Source organism: Poromitra crassiceps, assembly GCF_964638095.1.
Source record: "Poromitra crassiceps genome assembly, chromosome: 22".
In the NCBI taxonomy this organism is placed as follows: Eukaryota; Metazoa; Chordata; class Actinopteri; order Beryciformes; family Melamphaidae; genus Poromitra; species Poromitra crassiceps.
The window spans coordinates 11,547,885-11,575,267 of NC_139647.1; the positions used below are offsets into that span (position 1 = coordinate 11,547,885).

At 42.1% G+C, this 27,383-nt stretch overlaps 1 protein-coding gene across 28 annotated transcripts in view; it reads right to left on the bottom strand.

Moving 5' to 3' along the window:
* Window positions 1-9,861: 9,861 nt before the first annotated feature.
* Window positions 9,862-27,383, bottom strand: part of LOC310795973 (neurexin-1a-like) — a gene marked incomplete at both ends in the record, with an annotated part of 449,961 nt that continues 432,439 nt past the window's right edge. For all 28 annotated transcript variants that reach the window (XM_083658106.1, XM_083658105.1, XM_083658103.1 and 25 more), the window contains one exon: window positions 9,862-10,169. In XM_083658106.1, the coding sequence (XP_083514232.1) occupies window positions 9,862-10,169 (308 nt within the window). The remainder of the gene's footprint in view (window positions 10,170-27,383) is intronic.

Consider the following 27,383-nt stretch of genomic DNA (forward strand, 5'->3'; position numbering starts at 1 on the left):
CTTCCTTTGGTAAAAAGTTGGCAGCAGTGGCTGGCAATGAAGGCAAAGTCATCGCTGATGAAACGACAATTTGAATCAAGCATTGTCCAACAATTTGCACTTGATTAACAATAATTTGATTGCAAGATTTCCCCCGTGTTATATTTATAGGTATGTTGTCTTTGTCTTGATTGTTCTTTATCTTTGAAATTAAAATTATATTGTTCTTAATTGAAATGTTTTGTTTCATATTAAATATTTTGATTGCTACTTTTGAAACAAATGTAATATCATTCTAATTTCCCCACTGCTTACATTATACAGTATTTGTATGTGTTCCAATGCAGGAAACCTGTTTTCATAAAACGAGACTACAGCACATAAATGGTAGAAATAGCTGGTTTGTGTCTGCTAGGCTATTAGTGATTTGTATACCGTGCTGCGTGGAGGTACACACTGCACGGTTGGCTGTGGCAGAGATGACTGCAGTCACTGAGGATGCTCTTGTGAACAGGGGGTTGACTGAGGTAAAGAATACTGCACTCACTGAGGATGCTCTTGTGAACAGTGGTTGACTGAGGCAGAGATGAGTGTAGTCACTGAGGATGCTCTTGTGAACAGTGGTTGACTGAGGCAGAGATGAGTGTAGTCACTGAGGATGCTCTTGTGAACAGGGGGTTGACTGAGGTAAAGAATACTGCACTCACTGAGGATGCTCTTGTGAACAGGGGTAGACTGAGGTATAGAGATGACTGCAGTCACTGACGATGCTCTTGTGAACAGTGGTTGACTGAGGTATAGAGATGACTGCAGTCATAAGCAATAGAGAGGGAGCCATGCCCTTTTATTGTGTTTTGTGACAGTGATTAATCAATTAAGAAAGCAACAACAGTATCTGTGTTTCCCAAGATAAAGAATACATTTGGACATTGTGGACCTAAGTTAAAAAGCACAGAGCTGCATCAACCTGAAGACAGACTGACAAAGACCAGGACAAAGAGCTTGGACATCTTTCAATACTGCACAATTGCCCTGGAATGCTGACAGAACCAATGGAAACTAAAAGCTCACATAGATGACATTGATCCTAGGATATTAAATATTGATTTCAGCATTATGATGGATCCCAGAAGCAGAAAATGAATTTAATTTCTAAGAGCATATTTAATTCTGTGAACAAAGACAGTACCCGCTGGCACAAATCAATCAGCTGTTCGTCATCGTCATCACCATCACCACCGTAACAAAGACAATCTTCCTCTGACAGCACAGACAGTGTGCTTCTGCTGCTAATGACATGAGTCCTCTCAGGCTGGCTGCCAAAGATCAAGTGTGCATGTTGTTCAGATAAGCCCAGAGATATGCAGGGTGAGGCTATTTGCAATGCGCAATGGGCGGTAGCATGTATCGATAACAAGAAATGTGATAGGAAACAGCTTTAGCGAATCTTTAACCAAACTCCATTCAAAAACATCCCGTTTTAACAGGGTCCATTCCAACGATTCAGGCAATGTTTGGCATTGTGCCAAAAATGAGCACAGTCAAAATAGTGGTCGCACCGTCGTCAATCACTGTGGGTGATTTATTTTACAAGTGGCAATCAAGTCTGACTAGTTTTAATAAATGTATTTCTCCCCACAAAAGTTAGGCTAGGCCTATGTCTCGATATAGGCTGTCAGTCAGTCAGCTCCTCTCCTTTCTCCACAGTGTGGACGCTCACAGTCACACAACACTGCCTGCCTCAAATGGCTGCCTCACACAATGAATAGACTTGGCTGCATCCAACTCGAGAAAACTTCTCAGAAGAGACTAACGTGGAATAGGCGTGCAGTGTGATCGCAAAAGCGTGTAATAGGTTCACGCTCCAGCTCAAGGTCTGTAGGCGTAGGCGTGGGTTAAGGCAAGGCAAGGCGTAGGTAGGTGCCCTGTGTGAACGTAGCGTTACTTCTCAGGTACAGGCCTGTATGTCCTTCAACTTGTAGCCATAGTAAGAAACTAGTCTTGGTGTTTGTTTCATTTCCATGTCCTTAGAAGGGGAAAAAGCCTGTCACCTTGATGTTTCTGAAGCTGGTGTCAGAGGACCAGTGGAGAACATCATGTGGGGAGAAAAATGCACCGGTAATAAAGCCAAACGCCACTGAGAGGTGTGTTGTCAACCATGATAAATGGCACCTATGCATCGTGAATGTGTTTGGTGCCCTTGCCATGCATGTTGACTGGCTCTCCTGAGAGTGGGCTCTCTACTGCTGGGTTCGGCCTGGAGCTCCAACCTTAACCCCTCAACTCTGCGCGCCGTGTTGACAGCAGAGAGGCGCAGCGGAGATCGCCGGGAACTCACACTCAAAATGCGTTGCCTTTTCTCAATTTCATGCACTGCAGTCATTTGCTCAAAACATTCACTTTTTCCTCTTCTAGTAAAATATGACCCACTCCTCAAAGAGACTTTGGGAGCAAAACCGTAGCTTAGCACAATATTTTCTTTGTCGAAAACTGGGCCAAACAGCTAAAGCTGATACTTGTCTCTGATTTCCCTTTTGTTTATCACTACTTTAAAGGCTTAGGCAGTAGACATGGACTGATCTGATTTGACAACTGAAAGAAACTGCTATTTTATGATTTTTAAAGCCTGCATGGTTGTCATGTACAGGTGTAGATATACTGTAATGCAATAACCAAGTCAAGCTTCTTTCACATATCCACCATTATCTCAGTTGAAGTGAAAGTACAGATTCCAGGGTATTAAACACATCATAATATCCTGGATAATATGGAAATTAAAGGCTTCAGACATTGTGATTCAGTCACTGCCATAACAAAATGCACAGCTTTCAAATATATCATGTAAAACTATGCACTATAAAGGCAGTGCTGTGTCATCAGATAAGGAATATGAACATAAAATGAACCAAACAAAAACATCAAAACAAAGTATAAAGTATAAAAGCACTTTAACTGGAATTTAAATGTTTGAGAATAGAATAAACAGTCTTTAATGTTCACAAGAGAGAACTGGGATTCATAGGAGACTATAAAAGGCACTAGAAACTAGAAGTTGTTTTGAGGTGAGCACTAGGGTTGGAAAACCGGTACCTTTATGACCGGTACTTACCAGACCCAATTGCAATGCAGATTTCGGTACTGTCCATGCCCACGTCGTTGCTCCGAAACCGGCGACACATGCACCTTCACTAACATTATCGTTTGGAGCGTATAAAAAAAATCGCTTCAGGTACGATTTAGGCACTCCGTTTTAAAAATCGTTTTAGCACTGGTATCAGAAAAATATGAACCTATCCCTAGTAAGCACAATGTGCCTCCCTAACCTGGTCAGTGAGAGTAACTTCTATTGAGTATATAAGTTGATGGGATGACTGCTCTGGCTGCCCGCGTGCCTGTCTGTTATCTGTGATCATTATTATTTACTATAAATATGTATAATGTTCCTTGTTCTTAAATAAAGACAAGTCTCTAAAACCAAGATGATCGCTATTGCTGCAGCAATGACTACAAGGTCACATTTCTGTTCCTGCAGCAATGACACAAGGTCACATTTCCAAAACATCAAATACGAAGGGGGGGGGGGGGCATGGGTTAATGGAGGGCAACAACACGTTATGTGCATTAGGGAATGGTATTAGGGAATTTTCCTTCCAAAAACACCGCTATGTGCATTTTGGATTGATATTTCATCGTGTGGTGAGTCCCCGAAGCACAACATGTATTTCAGCGCCGTGAGATGTGTGTTTTAGCGGATTTTTAACAGCGGTACCATCGGCCTTCATTCTATGGCGATAATTACTAACTTCATGACTGTAGCTCACTGTATACTGCTTGGACAATGCCGGTAAAGGCAGGGGGTATCTTGGCTATGTGGGGGGGGGGGGGGGGGGGGGGTGTGGCAAATGAGCTAAACTTAAAAAAAAGTGGCGTATCCCTTTAAGCCTTATTGATCTAAAGAATTTGAACAGTTCTATTTTTGTAGTAAAAGGATCTGTCCACTTAACTGGAACAAAGGACAATCCGTTAGACAGTAAACTCTGGTGCTTACCATTCAACTCAGTCTTAGAAATGTTAACTATGTTGGTTGGTAGTACCCCCGTGTGGGCACCTTTTCCTACTCCTCCTCGTCTTCCTCGTCTTCCTCTGTATTCTTCTGGTGGTGGATGTGTGGTAGGTTCTGGTCTGGGGTGTAAAAAATGACTCCCATCAGATGCATCAGAGTCCGCTTCTCCTCCTCTTCTTCCTCCTCTTCCTCTGTATCCTCTTGGAGGCATTGTGGTCTGGGGCGTAAAGACCAATGTCCAGCAGATGCCTCTGAGTCTGTTTCTATCTCTGATGAGAAACTTGAAAATGTTCTTCTAATCCTCTCTTGTGGTCTCCTACGTGTGTTGCCCTTGAGCCATGGGTACACACTCATTCTTGTAGTCCATCGTATCTCGATGGTACTTCTTTAATTTAAGTTTTTCCAATTCTTGCCTGTAGGTCTCAATGTCCTTCTCACAGGTACTCTTGAGTGTGTCCCGCTGCTCCTTTGAAAGTTTCTCCTGCACTTTCTTGTTTTCATTCTCCACAATTAATACCATCAAGTCCAAAGAGCACTTATTCAGTATGTCACACCATCTTTTGCAGAACTCAGGATCATCTCTGCTCAGCGTTGGTTCTTTCTGTATGCGTAGTCCTCTATACGCTTATTGCGCCAATACTGTGACAAAGCTGAACCATGTAAAAAGGCTCTTGTCTCTTTTTCTGAGATTTAACAATGTCTCTGAAAAATGCTCAGGATAATCAACCATTGTTGAGGCCATCTCCACAGGAGGAAACAAAATCTTTGTTGACTCTTCTTCTGTAAACATTAATGTATTTGCCCGGTATTCGATGATCTGGTCTATATCTTGGTGCATCATGGTGAAGAAAGGGGAGCCACACTCATTAAAGTCAGATAATTTTCACTAAACAATGTGCTCACCCCAAAAAAAGTCTTGATTCAATTCAGTCTGGTGCTGGATCACTCCACGGCAAGAGGTTTCAATAGAATATAAACGATCCGCACTCAGGAAAAACTGTTGATTTCTTTTATTTTTCTTTACATGATGTCCAACAGTGCCTTCTTCAGTAGCTGCAAGTGTAACTGACAAACAATTGGTCTCAGGGCCTCCATCTATGCCAGGCTCCTCCCCCTGTCAGTCACACACCTGAAGCCCATCACTCAATCATCAGGTTCAGTAATTTAAAAAAATTAAACATTGCATATCCCAAAAAAAAATATATATATATATATGGGTGTTTATCGGAAAACTTGGCATTTTGCATTCTTGATGTTTGATATTCAAAGTACTGTTTTAAAAGTATTTAAGCCCCTTTTTGGATTAAGTGGATCCTTACCTCTCAGAAAAATGTGCCGTGCCATCTCAGGCTATCTTATTTTTTTATTTTTTCACATATAAACAACATGCATATCTGTGTTTTGTCAACCCTGTTGTAATTGTAATAATTTTTAATAATTGAATAATAATAATTTAAATTTATAATAATTTTGATGGGACATCATTTTGATGGGAGGAACATGTCTTAGAAGTGGGGGAACATAGGGCTGTGTGAACATAGGGAGGACCCCAGTGGGATACGATGAATGCGTCCACACTCTCAGAGTTGTCATCTTGTGTGCTTGTTGTTATTGTCATTATTTACTGAGGTTTGTGTGCAGCATGCGGTGGATACGCTGTATCCCAGGTGGCAACATGAGAGTGTGTTGCTGGTGGCTGGAAAAGAACATGGGTGCATAATGAACCTACCATAACACAACCAAAACTCCAAACTGGAATTCTAGACCTCTCTGCACCTTTTCCACCATTGTTAGGGAAAATTCTGAAAGTGTTGTTTTGGGGATGCACATAGCTGCCTTGCTGAATGGTGTCTGCGACTGCCACCACATTTTGACATTCCTCCTTGCTGTCGACATGAGATGTTTTCCTTGCCCTTGAAGTACCAAGATTGGAAGAGATATTGTATAGCCTATTATATAAGCGTAGGATAGTAGTTATTGCCCACGAATAGACTGTGTAGTGTGAATCTCTACAACCCAGTTTCTCTGGATTGTAGAGATTACTTGCAGAACCCCATTCAATGGATAAACCTGGGGTCTCCGAGGCCTGGGTAGGCCGCAGGACCCTGTGGAGGTCCTGGGGTCGCTTCGGGGGGTCTGCGGGCCGAACGGAGGGTCTGGGGGCCGAACGGAGGGTTCGAGACCCTCGGGGGTCGTCTCCGGAGACCCCTCCAAGCCTCTCCCATGCCTAATCCTAACCCAGACCCTAACCTCTCCCACCCCCTAACCCTAACCTCTCCCACCCCCATGCCTAAACCTAACCTCTCCCACCCCCATGCCTAAACCTAACCTCTCCCACCCCTAACCCTAACCTCTCCCACCCCCCATGCCTAAACCTAACCTCTCCCACCCCTAACCCTAAACCTAACCTCTCCCACCCATGCCTAAACCTAACCTCTCCCACCCCCCATGCCTAAACCTAACCTCTCCCACCCCTAACCCTAACCTCTCCCACCCCCCATGCCTAAACCTAAGGACACAGGGGTCCAAGCAGACCCTCCCCATGCCTGCAGAGGTGGGCAGGGTGGTTGAGAGAAGAGCCAATGGAGAATCCTATCCATTAAATGAGGTTTTGCAAGTAATCTGTACAACCCCCGAATCCTACCCATTAAATGGGGTTTTGCAAGTAATCTCTACAACCCCAGGGAAACTGGGTTGTAGAGATTGTACAACTCCCCATTAAATGGGGTTTTGCAAGTAATCTCTACAACCCCAGGGAAACTGGGTTGTAGAGATTGTACAACTCCACCCCATCGAATGGGGACATTTTGAAGCAATTCCTTTCCATTGAATGAAGTGATTCATAGTAGATCGGGTGGTGAAACAAATAACTAAACATGCTGTGCTGGCAGCCGATAGGTTAAAATAAAGTGAAGCAATCAATGAGGTGGTAAAACATTGTGGGTGCTACCTACCTATACATCCTTGGATGTTTTTTTTTTAAAGTATATGTTTTTGGGTTGAGTACCACAGTAAGAGTTTATTTTCGGAAAGGCGCGTGCAACTCAACTGCAACATCATAAAACATTCTTTCTGTCTTCTGTCCTACAGTCGGATGTTTTATTCAGGATGGAACTGTCAGCTCCACTCCATTCTCTTCCATTCTCTCTGTTTGCCAAGGCTTTAGTGCACTGCTAAAGCATGCTGCTACTGTTGATTGTGTTAGTGCACTGCTAAAGCATGCTGCTACTGTTGATTGTGTTAGTGCACTGCTAAAGCATGCTGCTACTGTTGATTGTGTTAGTGCACTGCTAAAGCATGCTGCTGTTGATTGTGTTAGTGCACTGCTAAAGCATGCTACTGTTGATTGTGTTGATCGTGTTGATTGTGATCACAATCACAATCACGATCAACACTTAACACAATCAACAGCAGCATGCTATTGATATTGATGCTATTGCATGTGGGTCCAATGGGATAGGAAATGTTGACAAATCGATGGTGGCCATTTTGAAAAATGTCAGCCAGGGGCAGGGGGCAAATTTGCGATGCCCCAATATCTAGTTTTGTTCCGAATATATCTATGAACACATCTGCAAAATTTTGTGCTTGTATCACAAAATGAACAATACAGTAGGTTATAGCTATGCCGCCTCACTAATAGTGTTTATGCTCTAAAGCATGTCTTCAAACTTGAATGTTACAGTAAATTCATTCCATACAGTTGTGTGATAATGTGTTGTGCAATAATTTTATTTTTGGGAACAACCAAAATAGTCAACCCTAAACCTTGCAGTGGGTATGTAATGCATCTTCTGGATATACAGTACTAAACCTGTCATACAAATGAATGCGTGCACTGGGTGGGTGCAAAAAGAGGTGAACCAGGTAAAAAAAAACACCCACTGATTATTGACGCGATATATGTATCTTAAGGATGATTGAAAAGCATGGTACCTGCATATTTCTCTGATTTCTTTTCCATAGACTGACTGATGTAAGCTCACTTAGGTAATATTTCATTCATTTTGTTCATTAGATTTTTCAAAAACTAGGTTTTATAATTAATTTGACTCTTAGTACAAGAAGTGTTACAAGTGAATATAAAACACTCGACAGGAAATAAGAGGAGCGAACAAAGAGAATGTATAATCATCATTTATAGTTCATGGTCATTTCCCCCCCCCCCTCATACTCACTCCAAGTACAGGTCTCAGGAAAGCAGAATAGACTGACAGAATGACAGAACAGACACAGAACAGTTGAAATGGAGACTTATTTGAACTCTTGCATCAGCCCAAGCATACGTTGGGCACCCATGTAATACTGTTTGGAAAGACACACAGCAAGTGAATTATTATAACATTATCGTCAACATCATCCATCACTCATATGGTTTCCCTTCATCATAACATGGTCAACATCATCCATCACTCATATGGTTTCCCTTCATCATAACATGGTCAACATCATCCATCACTCATATGGTTTCTCTTCATCATAACATGGTCAACATCATCCATCACGCCCATGGTTTCTCTTCATTCTCACTGATGCAGGTTTAGTCAGGATTGAGGAGGAAGGCAGTGATTCTACCATTATCCATAAAAGAGGGCCACACAATATTTCCATGCCATGCCGCTCCACTATCAATGTCTTGTGCAATTTTTAGGACAGGTTGGGCTACTACTGGTCCGGGACAGTCTACCTCAGGTTGGCGTTTGTATAAAAAACGATGTAGGAACACATGTAGAAACGGGGGCTGAATCAAATAATCCAACTGAAAAAATAAAATAAAAATAAAACGCAATGTCTTCATAAAATCTTCTATGTCTAGCAACACTTAATAACACATTTTCTTTTTGTTCCTTTTGAATTTTTATTCCAAAAATGGTTGAGGAGCAGTTATAGTTTGCATCATCTATACAACAGGCTATAAAACACCACTTTGTCACAGTCCAGAAAGCACATAATAGATGTCGTTGTACTGTATATAAACATATGTACTGTAATAAGATAATTTTGCGTGCATGGTTCCCAAATGGTCGGCTTCGAGACATCCCCAGACCTCTGAGGACATGTGAAAAGCCAAGGCCTCCGGATGTCTTTACTGGCACAATGGAGATACAGTATCATCTTTTCAAACGTCGTCTTACAGCAGTAACTGGAATCCGTTCTCATCTGTGCACTGTGACAGATCAGTCAGCCAGGCAGTACGCTGCCTCTTGAATTGGTACAGAGTCAGACACTTAGGCTGATTCCTTGAACATCCAGTCGGGAACCTCTTTCACTTTGTGTTCCTTGTCACCTGCTTTCTTTTTGCCCCTGTCCCGCAGTAAATGTTTGGCAGATTTATTTGTGTACGTATTTATTTATGCATCGTGTTATTTTCTCATAGAAAAAGTCTCGACAACACAGACACACAGGCAATGTCAATGAAAACATTACATTTTGTAATGTTGACTCTCCCTTTTTCAAAGGGCACCTTTGCCCCTCAGTTTAGTTGGATGGCGTTATCCTGTCAAGGAAAGACGTCACAGATGGGTGAACATTGTTGTTTGCGTGTCATGTTATATGTATTCAACTGGCTGCCAGTCTCATCCTGGACGGTACATCTTCGTGCTATATCCATAGTCTTGTGTGCTTGAATTAAGTCTAAAGAACATTTTTCATCTCCTCGTATTCACTTTTCAGTGCACTGCTTTATAGGAAAAATGACTAAATAATCTTTGTTTGTTTTTTGTTCATCTTTGTTATTATACTGTACACATGATTATCTCCCGATTGGTCTTTTCGATCAAAGTTTGAATCGGTCTGGCAGAGACCCAAAGCACCGAGGATCACACGTAGTACTCCTTGTCCTTGTTCTTCTTGTTCTTGCCGGAGGTCTTTGCGGTGTTGACCGGTTTCTCTTTGACCACGGTGCCGTTGGACTGCGCCGAGTTGCTGATGTAGTTGCGGCTCTCGTCGACGTGGTACGAGCCCTCGTCTCGGTTCCTGTATTTGTACATGGCGTAAAGGAGGATGAGGATGCAGAGGGCCGCCGCCGCCACGATGCCCACCACCATCCCCGTGGTGCTGCTCGACTCGCGGAACACCTCCGTAGTGCCCGGGTAGCCCGTCTTGGGTCCCACCCCCGTGGGATTGGCTGCAAGGGACACAGACATATGATTATTTAAAAAATTAACTATAATCAATATCGGTATATTTTCAAAGACATGAAGCTGCAACATTGAATCATGTTTATAATCCCAATTATGCTATGATACATCTCTCCTGCTGTAGGTGAATGTGTGGATCAATATCAAAGCATGCAAAAAAAAAAAAAAAAATGCGATTTGAAAAGTAGTCCTCATTTGTGAAGATTATCTTGCTGAACACAAAGGTAGCAGTTTCATACACTTTTGTTAACCACAGACCTTATTTCCGGCATCTAAGCAAAATCCCCATACAAAAATCCCATTGACTTCCTGATGAGAGAACCAGGAAGTAGATGAATTCTCAGTTGGCCTACGAAAAAATGTCATCCCTGCGGTACTCATTCCCAGGTGAATGTGTGGCTCAATATCAATAATAATAATAATAATTCATTTATTTTATATAGCGCTTTTCAAGACCCAAAGACGCTTAACAGTAAAACAAAAGACAAGCAACAAAGTCTAATGTGTAAGGATAGTCCAGGCATCATCCGGTTACTGAAGCTAATATATGTGTCGACTGGCAGGAACGGCTTGCCCACCTAATAGGAGAACATGCTGTTACAAAGTAGTACAAAAGTACAAAGAGATGTCACCAAAATGTTCAAAGTATGGCTAAAAAAGAAGGTGTTGAATGAAGTACTTTGTATCGGTATCACTTTAAGGGTAGCCTACTGGTATTGGTACTGGTACATACACTGGTGTATATCGTCATTTTGTAATTTCATCTGAGTATTTGGCTCAACCATACAGACACCACACAATGCAAAGGATGAGAATGCCCTAGTGAAAAACTTTCCAATCCAAATGGAGCCAACACAACTGCAGAATCTGAATCTTAAACTAATCCTATTGGACTGGTGAAAAAGTCTTCTAGTCAAAGTCAAAATGTAGTCAAGCAAGACTATCAAAGTTAAATGAGACACCAAAACCCCAAGTGATTTGTCTTTTAAAACTCTTGAAGATTATATTTGACGTCCTTCAAGAGTAAAAAAAAAAATCCAATCATGCTAAAAGAAATTACAGTATAAAATTCAAGTATCAATATTATTTTCAAGTATTAATAACCTTCAAAAAAGGCATGAAAACCAGAAAAAAACTACATATAACGTACTTAGTCCCGTTGAAAGCTATCCTAAACATTGACCCTATAACAAATTCATAATACCTATATTTTATAGACCTTGGCTTGGCTTATTCTTGCACAATACAATATTCATGACTGAAGTTGGTATATGGTGAGAAGTGTGACATTAAGAGCCTAAAGTACATGCTAAACCAGAGAGAGATACCAGAGAGGAGGGAGGGAGGAGGTGGGAGACAGGAGGAGACACCGGAGAGGGGGAAGGCAGGGAGACAGGGGCAGAGAGAGAGGGAGACAAGATGCCTCCTCCTCTCTCCCCTGTCTGCCTCCCTCCCCTGCGAAGAGGAAGGAGAGAGGAGGGGCGGAGGAGGGAGAAATGATTCAAAAAAGCAGATTGTACACGATAATCATATACTCCCCCTTTGCACTCCATTTTACATCTACTTTTCTGTAATTATTGTGACGTATCCACTGTTCTTAATAGAATGAAATGTTTGATAACACAGAGTTGATATGAGAGAGCACGCTGCACTGTACCTTTGATATCAGAGAGCACTGTACCTTTGGGAGCAGTGAATGGGAAAGTGATTGCATATCAGCAAGCCCACTTCATGTTCTGCACGCTGGCCAAATTATAATACTCTACCGCTCCTATCAACTCCGACAGCACTCTTCACTGTCCTGTCTTATCTCTCCCTCTATGCCCTTGTAGATCAAGTACATTTTTGATTGCATCCATTTCTCTTCTTGAGTGACTGTTGGTATTCAGAAAAACATTCCTTTGAACATTTTAATATTAGCTAATATCCCACACAGATGGCACCATGTGTCTATTTATGGTAGCGTTCATTCATGCCAGCAGAGAAGAGTAAAGTGTAAAGGGCAAAAGGTCTTTCTCAAGGCTGTGCCTATATATATATATATATATATATATATATATATATATATATATTAGGGATGGGCATTTCTAGCAAAAACACTATTCGAAATTCGCTGGCCAAATTCGAATTTAATTTGAAATTCGAAAATAAAAATAAAAATGTAAAAAAAATTAAAAATGTTTTTTTTTTTTTTTTGTGAGTGAAATGTTGCATTGTCTCCCCTGATTCTAAGTCTACGGCTTTATTAATTAATATAAAAAGCTTCTGCTGTGGATTTTTAGCTCAAACAAGCATTGCACCACTGAAGTAAAGAACATGTTACATGACATTGACATTTTCGAAAATAAAAAACTGTTTTGACAATCATGAGTGGTTCATTAAATATTTAGTAGGCTCAGGTCTGAGTGCCAAAGGGGTGCCAAAGTCACCCCCTCTCCCTCTTCATGGGATTTCATCCGCCATTCATTTTTCCATAAACCTTGCTTAAAATGCTTATAAAAATTGTTTTACTTGCTCAAACCAAGCGATTTGACTATACTTAGAATCAGGGGAGACAATGCAACGTTTCACTCAATTTTTTTTTTTTTTTTTTTTTTTTTTTCGAATTTCGAATTTCGAATTTCGAATTTCAATAATAAAAGTCGACCTTGATAATAACAACGATTATTCGAAAATTCGAAATTCGATGCCCATCCCTAATATATATATATATATATATATATATTATCAATATATCACAATATCCCCCCCCCCACAATACTGTATGCAATTTTCGTTTGCACAGCCGTGGATTCAGTGACACAACGAGAATACTTATATGCACTTTATTTTCAATATGATGTTATGGCATCTACATTTCAGTATGTCCAGTGTGCAACTGTACAAATACCGTTCTAATAAATTGGACAGATAATTTTGAATTGAAAGAGTTTTGACTCAATTTGTAGCACACAGAATGTTATTTTTTATATTTTCACTATATGTAGACTCTACATATACGCCAGTTTGGTAATAGAGTATTGCAGTACAGTTACAGTATATCCCAATGTGTGCCGTATTGCAATGTATCGTGCTACAATCGTATCATGACCCATGTATGGTGGTACGTACAGTACAATATCGTATGGTACTAGGTGCCTAGTCTTTCCCTTGTGTCTTTCGTTGACCTCATGTGCCATGTTTTCCAACCTGCTCAGACTGATCACCACACACAGGCATGCTTCCATCGCCAATGCCATTCAAGGACGAGCAGAGAGGACCACGGGGGGATAGAGTGTGGCTGTGCACTGCAACAGATTAGCTGGGCTGGTGACAAGCCCACTTATCCTTCAGACAGGTGTGAAGAAAGCGCTCCCCTTGTGGGCAAAAGCCGCCAGCTGACACGGCTCTTCCCCGGCAAGCCATTGTGTGGCCATTTCACAGTGAGTTACTTCCATATTTGCTATCTCTTCTTTGTTGGGGGTCAAAAAGTGTGAAGTGCAGATAACATGGCGGGTTGATGGAAGAGAGAGAGGCTTTGTGGAGGCAGCTGGACCTGGCCTGTCTCTTACAATAAGGTGACAGAGTGGGAGGAGCTCAGAAGGCAGAAGGGGCCTCAGGCTAACAGTATCATGGTGTGCTTAAAATGATCTGACACCACCTCCCCTGCTGGCCGTTCTTATTTCCCCTTGTCTGGATCTGTTGATTGGCACCCCAGAGATTACATCCGCACAGAGACGTCATTAAATCTTTTGTCGATGGATCGCGGCTTTTCTTTCATTTGTGAGATTTGGTGGCTTTATCTGGGGACCATGGGCCCTATCGTCGTCAAGCGCTATCTGCGCTTGCGCCCCGGTTCGCGGCCGTAACGCTGCGTCTATGCTGTCGTCGGACGAGCACAGGCTGCCTTTTTGCGCTGGTTTTTCCGCCTCGGCGCAGCTGTGTGTACTGTATGCTAAACCAGGCATGGCTGCGCTAAATCCTCACGTTTGCTATCGTACCTATGCGCACAACCCTTTGCGCGAAGACCTCTGAAAAGCTCACCATTATTCTCCGCGCTGCGCAGCGCAGTGCAGCGCAGTACAGGGGTAATCTTTAGATAGTCATTACGCACGGATGTCCCATTAAGGCCCTGTTTACACTGCGACGCTCCCTGCATAAAACGGCAAACTTGTTTAGCGTTAGTGCCTTCCTTTTACACGGTGACGGCGTTATTGGGGGGTGAAAACGCAAAAAAATGAAAACGGGTCCCAGAGTGGAATTCTTGATAACGCCCCTTACTGTCGCTGTGTAAAGTGAAGAAACGCAATTGAGGTGATGACACAGATAGGCAATAGGAGCATTGAACTAGCCCAATACTATGTAAGGGATAATGTATTGTGAGCCGGTGATTACTGGCGAAATAATGACCGACAGGTCATTATTTCCAGTAATCACCGGCTCACTATACATTATCCCGCTTAGAACATGGCCTACAACTAAATTATTTCAGTAATCTGACAAAAATAATTATTCAAATAGATTTTTTAATAGCGTTTTCAACGACAAAGCGGTTTCATTCGTAATTGGCACACAAGACACCACAGCTGCAACTGGTAGGCCTAATTAGTAGTGTCTGCGGACAAAATGCTCTTATCAACTGATTAATCCAGGTGTGGCAGAGCAGCGGTCGGTTGTCGAGAAATAATGACCGGTGAATCTTGTTGATTGACCAATCAGAATCGAGTATTCGAGAGAGCCGTGTTCTAAACAGCCTTATGGCACAGGCACAATGAGTCGCATTGATACAGGGAGTTCCCCAAGCCCCGGTGGCCGGTGATTTCTCCGCCTACTGGCCTCTGGCCTACCGGTTACTTTATAGTACCGTACTGTAAAAAACATATAAAAAAAAAATATATTTTTTTTTTACAGTGCACCTGAACGCAACATACAAGATACCTGCTGAATAAGTGTCCAAATGTTCATGTCATTCTGGCCAATACTCATATACAAATACAGTAAGCGCTAAATTAACGCCAGGGCGGAAGATAGCGTTAGGCCGGTATTTAAGGCCGAAACGCCCATTCTGGCCTATTCTGGCACTGCGCCACGCCTCTTCGGCGTAAAGCGCATTTCGGTGCCTAAAACCATGTTGCTATCTTCCCGAGGCAGGCGCAAGGTGCGTTTCTTTGCGTTTAATGCCAGTTTTAGCGCCTAAGGCCAGTGGGAAGATAGGGGCCTTAGTGCGACAGGGAGAATAACAAAGCGCATGGGGACGCCTTCAATTTGCGCTGCGCCGGGCATTAAACACGCGCAAGCACTAAATTACCGCTTTTACGACGATAGGGCCCAGTGTGTTTTGAGACTTCTATTATGTTTATATCGCATGTCCAACTCCTTTATAACCAAAGAGGCAAGGGAAATAATGTTTTCCACGAAATATGACTGTTAAATTCCAGCTGGTAGTGACCACTATTTAGAGGATTAACAGCTGGTAGTGACCACTATTTAGAGGATTAACAGCTGGTAGTGACCACTATTTAGAGGATTAACAGCTGTGATTAAGCATGGTGCTACTGAGTGTGTCATGTTTTGTCCAAAAAGATAAACCTGCATTCTAGCTCATTAGCTTGCTTTTAGCTCTAGCAGTGTCTATCAAACAGCCACCTGATGGCAGCCAGGGATCTCTCCCATAGACCTAATCAGCGGGATGTTTACATTTACTTCCGGGTACCCCTGAGGTCCACACATTATAATGGCGGTGGACGGCACAAACTGACGTGTTGAAGACAAAAACAGACAAAGAAGACAAAAATGGTTCGTCCGTGTTGTGTTGTTGTTTAATATCATTCATAACAACACTTTCACTAACGTTAGTGGAGACCAGACTAGCTAATTTACCTGTTGGACCAGACCAGAGTAGACTTGAAGCTAAATTAAATTAACGTGGCGTCAGTAGCTCTTTATCGCCGAGAAGAGCCTGGTGACGCGAGGTTAGTAGCTCTGTCTGTAACGTTAACAAGTCTGCAAAAAAACAGCGAGTTTGACAGACAAACAAACGTTATTAGCTAGCTAACACTACATCAAACAAACACAGAAGAAAGGCTAGATACGTCGGACAAGCATGTTTACCAACCGTTTAACCATTTAAATTGAAAGTAGTCGGCCGAAAACAGCGAGAGGGTTTGACAGCATTTATTTGACAACACGCACATTTAAACCTGCCGCCTTCCCCAAGTGGTACCCGGAAGTAAATTTGTTTACATGGTGACGTCACGGTGATTTGGTCTATAGGCTGGATGAACTGATCCAGCCGACGTGCCGTCTCGTCTTATTAGACATGTGATTGGCCGTGCAGCCCGGCCGTATCTCTTTATTAGCCACGTGATTGGCCGGGCAGCCCGGCCGTATCTCTTATTAGCCACGTGATTGGCCATGCAGCCCGGCCGTATCTCTGGGAGCGAGCAGAGTGTGATGTGATGGATACTGTGCCTTCAAGAAAGTCTCATAAGACCTCAGTCAAAATGCATCTGCCTGTCTGTTCATTAGCACTCCATCACCTCGGAATGAAGGCACATCAACTGGGGAAGAAATAGCGCCTGGAACAAGTGTTTAAAATGATGGCTGCTCTTATACACTCTACTCGAGCGTACCCAAGGGTAAAATTAGACATGGGGAAAATGACCTTAAAGTGGCGCCTGGCGTCGCGGCAGCATAGCGGGGGTGCACTTGTGAAGCGATTGAGGTAAATTCGGGGGGGGGGGGGGGGTTAACTTTTGAAGGATCGCAGATGAATAACTTTTTCCTCTCCATCTCGTCCCGGAGCGAGACTTCTATTACTGCATGATATCCAGACCATCATAAAGTCCTTGCTGTTTTATTCACGAGGACCACAGTTAATGTTTCAGTCATTTCGTCGCGTATCATTTGCTTTCGCCGAGCCTAGCTGGGATTTCAGCGGGAGCGATGCACCAGGAAAACATGAAAGAAAAGAAGCACGGGGCGATCTCATATCTCTCTCAGCCATAAATGTTGGTAAACAAGAATGACATCGCCCGGCTGAGAATTGCATCTGCGATCCAGACGGGCAGTGGAGAATGAAGTTGACGAGATGAGACATTGAACAAGGTCTGGCTTCAATGCTCCATTTTCTTGTTATTGGAGAGTTGATTTGATGGCCTCTTTTGTCTTATTTTTTTCAAGATTTGTTTGGGCATTTTTTTTTGCCTTTATTAGACAGGACAGCAGGCAGACAGGAAAGGTGGGGAGAGAGAGAGAGGAGATGACATGCGGCAAAGAACCTCGGGTCGGATTCAAACCCACGTCGGCCGCGCGAAGGACCGAGCCTCTGTGGTACGCGTGCGACCAGGTGAGCCAGCAGGACGCACGCCTCTTTTGTCTTTTGAATTCACTGCACTGTACACACTCTGCTCTGCCAGATATTAGCAGCGCTGCAGTGGGACCACTCATTTCAATGACTTTGAAATGCCCGATGCGTTTCCCCTTCTTTTCCCCACTTATTTTCGCCTCATGCTCCCAAGCAGGGGAATGGGATCAGAGATTCCGACCTGTCAAGCGGGATTCGAATAAATGGTCCTCTTTAAAGGCTATTTTTCCTCATTTGTCTGCAGTGAAAGGGTTCATTTGTTTGGTAATTTGCAACAGGGTGAGTCAGGTGACGGGCGGGAAAACAGGGAGAGTGGAGGAGGGGGTTACTTAAGGTGAACATAAGGCGTGTTATGAGGTAATGGAGCATCCAGGACTACTTAGCATTATATTGAATGGACAGAGTGTGGCCTGACCTTTTCTTAATAAAAAAAAAAAAGTATATATATATATATATATACCTTATCAGCTGTTTCCCACTGAGAGAAAGTGCCCAGGTCGCTTGCAGACAGAGTGCAGTTACATGCCCCCTCCCCCTGGCAGCCCAGTCTAGAGCAATCAGTGTAGCTGTGATTGTCAAGAAGTCATCAAGTCATCAATTCAATCATTCTGACTGTTTACAACCATGCGTAGGCTATTGTAATTCAACGTGCTAATGGCTGCTGAAGGAGAAGAACCATAACACATAAAGGTCCGCGATACCGTGGTATTTTTGTCATCCCTAATTTCACCATTGTATTACAATGTTTACAATGAATACTGTTGTCTTTTTGGGTGTAATTCTCCCACACTGGACTTTCTGCCTGCTTGCTTGGCTTTCTTCTTCCTCTGTGGTGGCATGTGGTGCTAATAGAACACATTAATCAGTTAATGTACATTTGATAGATCAAATTCTTAATGGTGATTCATGGATTGTTGATTAATCATTAACATCTCCAAGACTCTGGTGTGTTGTCAGATTTTCTTGAGACTTTACATGTTCTGTAAACCATTTTTCAGTATGAGTGCAGGCACACTTTGTTTCATTGCTATGCCAGTAGCTCTACTCATAAAATGTAGATTTGGGAAATTAAATTAGAACCTTTATCATAGCAATAGTAATTACTAAGGCTTTTATGCTCGTGCACCTATAGAGTGAAGCCTGTCATTGCACTTTGAATGAAGAGTAGAATGTGGTTTCAGTAAGCACCAGTAGCGGAGCGTACACCGGGGCAGAGGGTGCGCCCGCCCCGGGCCCACTCCCATCCAATTTTTTTTTTTTTTTTTGGCATGCCAGGCCAGGCCAGGCCTGAGTGTGAGAGCAATTCAATCAATAGACAATAACATTGGTGTGTTTAAAATGAGATATTCCACTAAATATGGCTAAAACAGATTCAAACATGCAAAAAAGGCAAATTTTTCTTCGCCACCGGCCTTAATTGGAAAAAAAGAAGAAGAGCTTCGCCCCCCCCGGGCTGATAGGGTCGCTCCGCCTCTGGTAAGCACACATACGGCTTTATTCTGTGTCTCGTAGGTTGCTTTCTCACTGGGAACGATTGGCCCCTCCCCTCTCCCCACGAAACAGAGTGCACTTGCGTCATCAACTATGCCTACGGTTGGCTTTCACACTCGCAAGTGTTCCGTGCCCGGGCACGCCAAAGCGCTCCCGAGACCACCTTTTCAAGTGGATCCTGTCACGGTTCCCTGTTGTGCGCCCGGGCGCAGAGCGGAACGCAACGTTCACACTCGTCAAATGTTCCAAAACTGGGGTCAATTTGGTGTGCTCGGGAACGGTACCGAGGCGCCAGTGAGAAAGCACCCTTACTGGAGACAGCTCTATGTCCTCACAACACGGCAGCGACCAATGTTAATCTGATCATTATTCTCTTCCTCTGGCTCAGGAAGAAGTGTGTGGATCGCCGCTCTTTGGTACCATGGCTGGATGGAGAAATGAATAAGAGAAATATGGTAAGTGTTTACTTCCATTAGTCACTAAACTATCTTATTGTTGCAGAAAGCAACTTTACTGAGGGCTAAACTGGGGATTTGTTGCTAAATGTTTCCAAGCACTGAATTTGCCAACTGACTTCTAATATTGCCACAAGGGAGCTTTGGTTGGGGCTTTTCTTTTCTTTTCTTGGGGGAAGGTAAAATCTGTCACGCCCTACTTAGACTAATAAACAGACACATTGTGTTAGCATCAAAGTATGCACGCCAAAAGATGTGTGGTAGAAAAATGAAAAAGTAATCATTGAAAATATAAATATGGTGGGATCAGTCTACAGAAGGACTGACTGTCATGAGTGTGAAATCCTGTTTTCTCTGAGAACACACTTCATTTAAAAGCAGATGTCCATCTTCATTTTGTGCAGAAAAGCATGGATGATGGTTGAAGGTTGTCAGTGGTGATTTTCAGCCGTGAAGTGTAACATCGTCCCTGTGTGACTGCTCACTCTCCTCTCTCTCCCCAGAGGGTTTTCATCGCTCAGGTAAGCTCCATCAGTAGCTAACGAATAGAGCTCTCCATGGTGCTGAGTCATTTTGGCCACTAATTAGCCATTTTTGCCCATTTATTCGGCCCTATACACTATACAGTAATTACTTAATTTTAAAAATCCAGCTTCGTTAAAGTCACCTGCAGGGGTGTTCTTTACAATCAATCAATCAATCAATCAAACCTTTATTGACAGACACTTAGTCCATAGATGTCACATACACAATTACAAAGGACACAAAGCACATAAGGGCACAATAAAAGAACAAAAACATTATAAAAGAGAATCATACCAGAGTTTCCACATCTGTGACTGGTATCTCACAGTGCTTAGCCCAGGATCAGTGAGCAACTTAATGACATTCTGAGACACGTTCAATCTACAGATGAACCTGTACCTCAGATTTCTCAGGAGCGCCTGGAAAGTGGCCACCCCCGCCTTACAGAACAGGTCACCAGCACTGCTCCACCTGGGCTTTTTCAGCAAGATGCAGCGCATGCAGTCATTATAGGCAACCTGAATTTTATGGATGCTCGCCTTCTTAAACTTTACCCACAAGGGGGCAGTATAGATAGGGGTACAGTAAGCCCTAAAGAGTGTGATCTTCACATCATCAGAACAGGAGTGGAATTTCCTGACCAACATGTTAGCCTTACACTTCCTGAAAGATTCAGCGTGATGGCACGTAAAATGTGGCCGCGAACACAATTTCTGCTCACTCACTTACAGAGACGTAGCATTCTTATTGTGCATGTTATTGATTCAAAAGCATCTCTGCTGGCCCTATGCAGCGCTAGTCTATTGGCATGCATGCTTGGTGCACTGTAGTCAACAAAGGAAGCGATGAACACACACAGAGTCCCAGCTGGGTATGATTGAATAACCTATTAAATGTAGGCAGTGACCTCTTAAGCCAGCACAGTTGTGTTAATGTTTCATTAATCTCACAGCTACTTTTAAAACGATAACTTACCCTATTTTTGTTTCCCCTCCTTGCCTTCCTGTCACTGCCGTCGGGCTAAATAAGAGAGTTGCCGTTTGCCATTTGATTTATTGGTTGACTTACTATGTATTGTTTCTCAGCCATAAATTAAATCTATTAGAACAAATGTCAAACACTTTGCTAGCTGCTAATGCCACTGCAACATGCTGGAGGACAGAGAGCGAGGAGAGGAGAGGAGAGGAGAGGAGGCTGAGGGAAACGAGAGACGATTAACCTCAACCTGCCCTGAAGGACTGCTGCTGCTCAGACTCAACCTGCCCATGGGCCCTCTGAAGGACTGCTGCAGCTCAGACTGAAGATGGCAAGAGCTTATTTGTGAAATGTAGAAGGCTGAGTCGTCTATAATATTATAATATAATATCATGGTGAGTCGTCGTCTATAATACAACTCACTGAGGCCTCTTCTGTCGATTGATCTCGGATAAGGGGCTCGTTTCAGTGACACAGTGCAGATTTCACCTGACTGCATGTTACATAATTAATGACTGAAAGGTAAATGTGTAGACATAAGATAAACACGCCTCCAAAGTAAGTGAATATGCAAAATAGGTGTCCCAACGTAAGAGATAATACTGTCAGTAAACAGTGAATGTGGGCTAATCTGCGCTGCGCCTGGCACTAAGCGCAGTTTTTAGGCCGTTGCAACGATAGAGGGCTATATGTCTACTTAAAAGTAGGATAACTAAGAAAATGTCTTATGTGAATACAATAAGCTAAAATCGTTATTGAAAATATAACCTGGAAATAATCTAACAGTGTTGCTAATAGCAGAAATAACGGGTGAAATAATATTTTAAAAACTATGGGAAGGTGAATTTATGATTGGAGGACTTTTACTTTGAAAGTATTTCATGGTTACTGACATTCCGCACATCCACCAAAGGGGTTAGACACGGCCCTGCATAGTTCACGAGACGCTATTTCACCCGTTATTTCTGCTATTAGCAACACTGTTCGATTATTTCCTGGTTATATTATTTTCAATAACCATTTTAGCTTATTGTATTCACATAAGACATTTTCTTAGTTATCCTACTTTTAAGTAGGCATATATTCACTGTTTACTCACAGTATTATCTCTTAGGTTAGACACCTATTTTGCATTTACAGGGTTCTGGTAACCTGGGTTACATGTTGCCTGCATGCGCTGCGAAAGGGGCTGAGAGGCTGAGGTTAGAGACGATCAGAGGGAAGACATGTATTCTAAGATCAACATCAAGATCAAGAAAAAAAAGTCTGTATGGTTCTTGCATTTTTTCCAGCACGATGGGTATTGTTGTGTAGTAATTATGTGTATGTGTATTATGAGTATGAGTTTAACTTGGCACCCTGGGAAAAGAAAAAGAAAAACTGTAAATGTCTTTTTACTTTAGTTTAGACTAAATTAACATGGCGATCAATTTGAAATTGCCATCATATCCAGTTCACTCACTGTAAATGTCCTAATTGACTTCTGTATCAAGACACAGAACATAACTCTCATGGTTTTGTATTGTGAACACACTTACTGAGAGTAACTTACTGGAGTTCAACAGTAAAATAAGCGTAATATTCTATTGTGGACAGAAGGGTCAGAAGCGTAGCGCCCTCCAAATCATCATGTCAGAGAAAAGTGCTAGAAATAAGGAAAAAAAGAGTCAAAGCATATGAGAGTGAGGGAGGTGAGAGGGGATCAAACAGTAACACGAGCTGCACAGTCAAGAAGCTGAGAGGCAGAAAGCAGACGAGGAACATCAGGCTGCCAGTCACTGGGTACCAGCTGCCCTCAGCACGGTCTGCATCATGCCAAAGAAAGGAAGCAGCTAGGGCTGGGCAATCTGTTTATATTATATCCATATTGTGATATGAGAGTCGATATCGTCTTAGATTGTTGCATATCGTAATATGGTATGATATGGCATAAGTCCTCGTTTTAAAGGCTGCATGGCAGTAAAGTGATGTAATTTTCCGAACTTACCAGACTGTTCTAGCTGTTCTATTATTTGCCTTTACCCACTTAATCATTACTAGTGCAGTGCCCGTTCCCCCATTCACCACCCCGTGTGTGATGTCATCAGTGATGTCACTCGAGCAATTGTGATGTCATCAGTGATGTCACTCAAACAACTGTGATGTAGTATGAGCCGATGGCTCACAGTTGCACGATGGCGCCTAGGTGGGTGGGCAGTATCTGCATGTCTGTCTGTCAGTCACGATTTTCACGATTTCCATAACTGCAGCCATGGCGCATCATCTCAGTCTCCACCCTAGGAATGGAGCGCACGTAGCACGCAGGATTCCTTGTTTATCAAAAATCTCATTGTGTAAATATGTTGTGAATGCACCAATAGACCGCCCTACAATATTGTCACATTATCAATATTGAGGTACTGTATTTGGTCAAAAATATTGTGATATTTGATTGTGTACACATCACCCAGCACTAGAAGCAAACGGCAACTGACCCTGTGCAAACAGGCAACAACCTGCTCCACCTACAACATGCTCCACTAACAACAACGAGACAGACAGACACCGCCCACCCACCTAGGCGCCATCGTGCAACTGTGCGCCATCAGTTCATACTACATCACAGTTGCTCGAGTGACATCACAACTGCCTGACAGTTGTGCAACTGTTAGAGACTCGATATTTGTGCCAGCTGCCTTTATTTTTTATTTGATCAGCTGATCAGCTCAACAGTGGTTGCTAATTGAATTTGGATTTCTTTTAAAGAAATGGCCAAACTTAACAGGTGTTAATTGTTACGCCCTTCAATAGACCCATAAAGCAGTTACGCACCCCAATATTCCGTAAAGCAGTTTATGCCAGTTAATAAAGGATTTATGGCCGTCTCACAGAGAGTAACAATAAAGTAAAATTGTCCATATAGAATCCAAGGCTGCAAACCACCTCCCTAAAATATGACTTGACTACATGGCCCATAATCTTGTGTTAAAGCACCATGATTTTTTTAAGGAGCCAAGAGTTGGGATTAATTGCCTGTGACATTCCAAGAGGTGGTAGTAAAAAGGAAAGGACATGTAGTTAGGTGTGAAATGGTTGCATCACACTCAAACTTCTATCTTAATGTGAAAACACTGTGATGAATAGATCTGAGCAGCCTAATCTTGTTTGTTTTCAACACTTGATTTAACTTGTTGACTTGTTGATGATCTAATCTCAGCAAGATTGATAGCGCCAGAAAAGTTGCAAGAAAAAAAAAAGGTCTGAAAATGTCAAAATATTAAAAAGATATGTTAACTTGCTGATGCACTGGAAGTAAGTCTGACTAAAATGTGGCAATATTTTAGAACACATTAGTGCTCATTAGATTATAATGGTGCTTTGTATTTTATTTTTGTCAAAATAAATTATTGACAGCTATGCAGTGAATGATTCCCTGATAGGCAGACAGTGGAGGTAAAATGCACATGCTTTTAAGAGTGGTGTGACAGTATAGGCTGTGCCAAATCCCACTTTAACCCCTGTGCAGGCAAATACTTGGGGGAAAAATGTTGGCAATCTGGCATGTATGCATGTATGTATGTATGTATGTATGTACAGTATGTATGTATGTATGTATGTATGTATGTATGTATGTATGTATGTATGTATGTACAGTATGTATGTATGTATGTATGTATGTATGTATGTATGTATGTATGTACTGTATGTATGTATGTATGTACAGTATGTATGTATGTATGTATGTACAGTATGTATGTATGTATGTATGTATGTATGTATGTATGTGTGTGTGTATACAGTATGTGTATATAGTATGTGCTTCTACTAATGAAACTAGCAGCATATAAATTCAGAGGAAGTTCTATTAAATTGTTGAGAAATTATTTAGTAAATAGGTTACAATGTGTAATGTGGAGATGAGGAACCTCCATGCTGGAGTGCCCCAAGGAAGTTGCCTTGGTCCTTTATTGTATTCCATTTTTGTTAATGATTTACTTCTGATTCTGAATAATGCAGCAATGGAGATCTTTGCAGACGACACTACCATGTACGTTGCGGCCAAGAATCCTGAGTCTGTTAATAGGATGCTGCAAGATGACTTAATGATTGTGTCGAACTGGGTAAGCGAAAATAAGTTAAAGTTAAATGTTGGGAAAACCAAGAGTATAATGATTACCTCCAAATATACATTAAGAACAAATCCGAAACAAAATCTTATTCTGAATAGTCAGGTCAGAGATGCTAAATTATTGGGGCTGGTAATTGATGAAACGCTTTCTTGGTCAAAACAAATTAACAGCATGGTGTCTAAAATGAGCAGCACTACTTCAATGATCAGAAGGTGTGCTAATCTGATGTTGACTAGTAGTACAGCTAAACTGGTAATACAATGTTTAGTCTTTTAGTCAACAATATGGTCTAGCGCCTCTAAACAAGATCTGGCCAAACTCCAGCTGGCCCAGAACAGGGCGGCACGCCTCACTCCCCGCTGCTCTAAGAGGAGCAGTGTGGAGGGGATGCATGCCGCACTGTCATGGATGAAGGTGGAACAAAGAATAGCATGCAGCTTGGTAACCTTTCTGTTTAACATCTGGAACACTGGGAAACCACAGGGCTTACACTCACAACTGTACCCCACTAATACTAGACATGGCTATACAACAAGACAGGCAGTAGATTCTCGATTCACTCTACCTCTACCATGCACTGAAAAGGACGGTAATGTATAGAGCAGTTGCTTATTGGAATAATGTACCTAGTAATATAACAATGGCAAGGAACACATTTTTGTAAAAAAAAAAAAAGTTAAAACATGCAGTGATGAATAATGAGATCGTTTTAGGTCATTAATTATTGTATTATATTATATTAAATTATATTGTACTAGATTGTGTTATATTATATTATATAACATTATATTATCATTAATTCATACACTTTCTGTGATATATGATATGAAATAGAGTGACCTTGGTGCTATTGATATTTCAGTGCAGACTAATGGGGATCCACAATAAACAACACACACACACACACACACACACACACACACACACACACACACACACACACTATATATATATATATATATATATATATATATATATATATATATATATATATATACACACACACACACACACACACACACACACACACACACATACATATATACATATATATACATATATACATACATACACATACACATATACACACACAGAGATATATATATATATAGTCTAGGTAATAATAATAATAATAATAATATATCATTATTATTATTATTACCATTTATTTATGTATTTGTTTATTTGGAAGGGACAGCATATATTAATGAACAATACATACATGATGTAATGTAAATACACCGGATTTTAGCAAGAATGCTAGTTTCCATCCGTAGTCATCAACAGGCAATAAACACAATACATAAATACATCATCATCATCATGATCATGATGATTATGATGATTATTATTATTGTTGTTGTTGTTGATTATTATTATTACCGTGATGGGAGTATAGTTGCATTCATGTGTGCCTGTACATGTAGTCAATGTGATATGCAGCTGCTGGGTGTATGCAGCCTCCTGTAAGATCAGATCTGTTACAGATCAGATGTGTTACAGCACCATGGGCCTGTGGAACCAGATGGGGGGGTGCAGGTTTCAATTTGCTGCAGTGATCTAATCGGAGTCCTGCGGGATGATAAGCTGCTACGTCTGCTTTCCGGAGGTAAGAGAAATAAAGCAGAGACCCCCCGATTGATGTCAGTCGATGGCAGATAGGCCTGCTCTGCTGTGGGGACGAGCACACGCTGATATACCTGCTCTGCTGTGGGGACGAGGACACGCTGATATACCGTGTGGTCTACAGCTGACCTTGGGTCCAGAGATGACTCCCATAATGGCCAGCTTCAAAGCCCAGCTCCTCCTGGGATCACTTTGTTAAATAGCCACACACTCCTACAGTTACTAGTGGAGCACATTAAAGAAAAATTGTTCACGTCTGGAAAGAAGCACCGAAATTGGCACAAACACGGCGGCGGCGGGGGGGGGGGACTTTGGGGAATAGCGTGATCCCCCCACGTGCTACAGTACATCCTGCTGGTGAAACACCTCGCTGCACATGTATCTGAGGAAGCGTGTGCTAGTCTACAACTCTCCCCAGATCAGCAGAGGGGGCGGAGCAACGACCCAGACAGCAGGGGAAATTGGCCAACTACAACTGGGGAGAAAACAATGGGGTGTGTGTGTGTGTGTGTGTGTGTGTGTGTGTGTGTGTGTGTGTGTGTGTGTGTGTGTGTGTGTGTGTGTGTGTGTGTGTGTGGGGTGTTCTGGGGGGGTTGGGGAATGATTAAAAAAATGTTCTTAATTAAAAAATGACGTGTTATAGGTGTCAACTTATTAAAATAAGTCGATCGAACA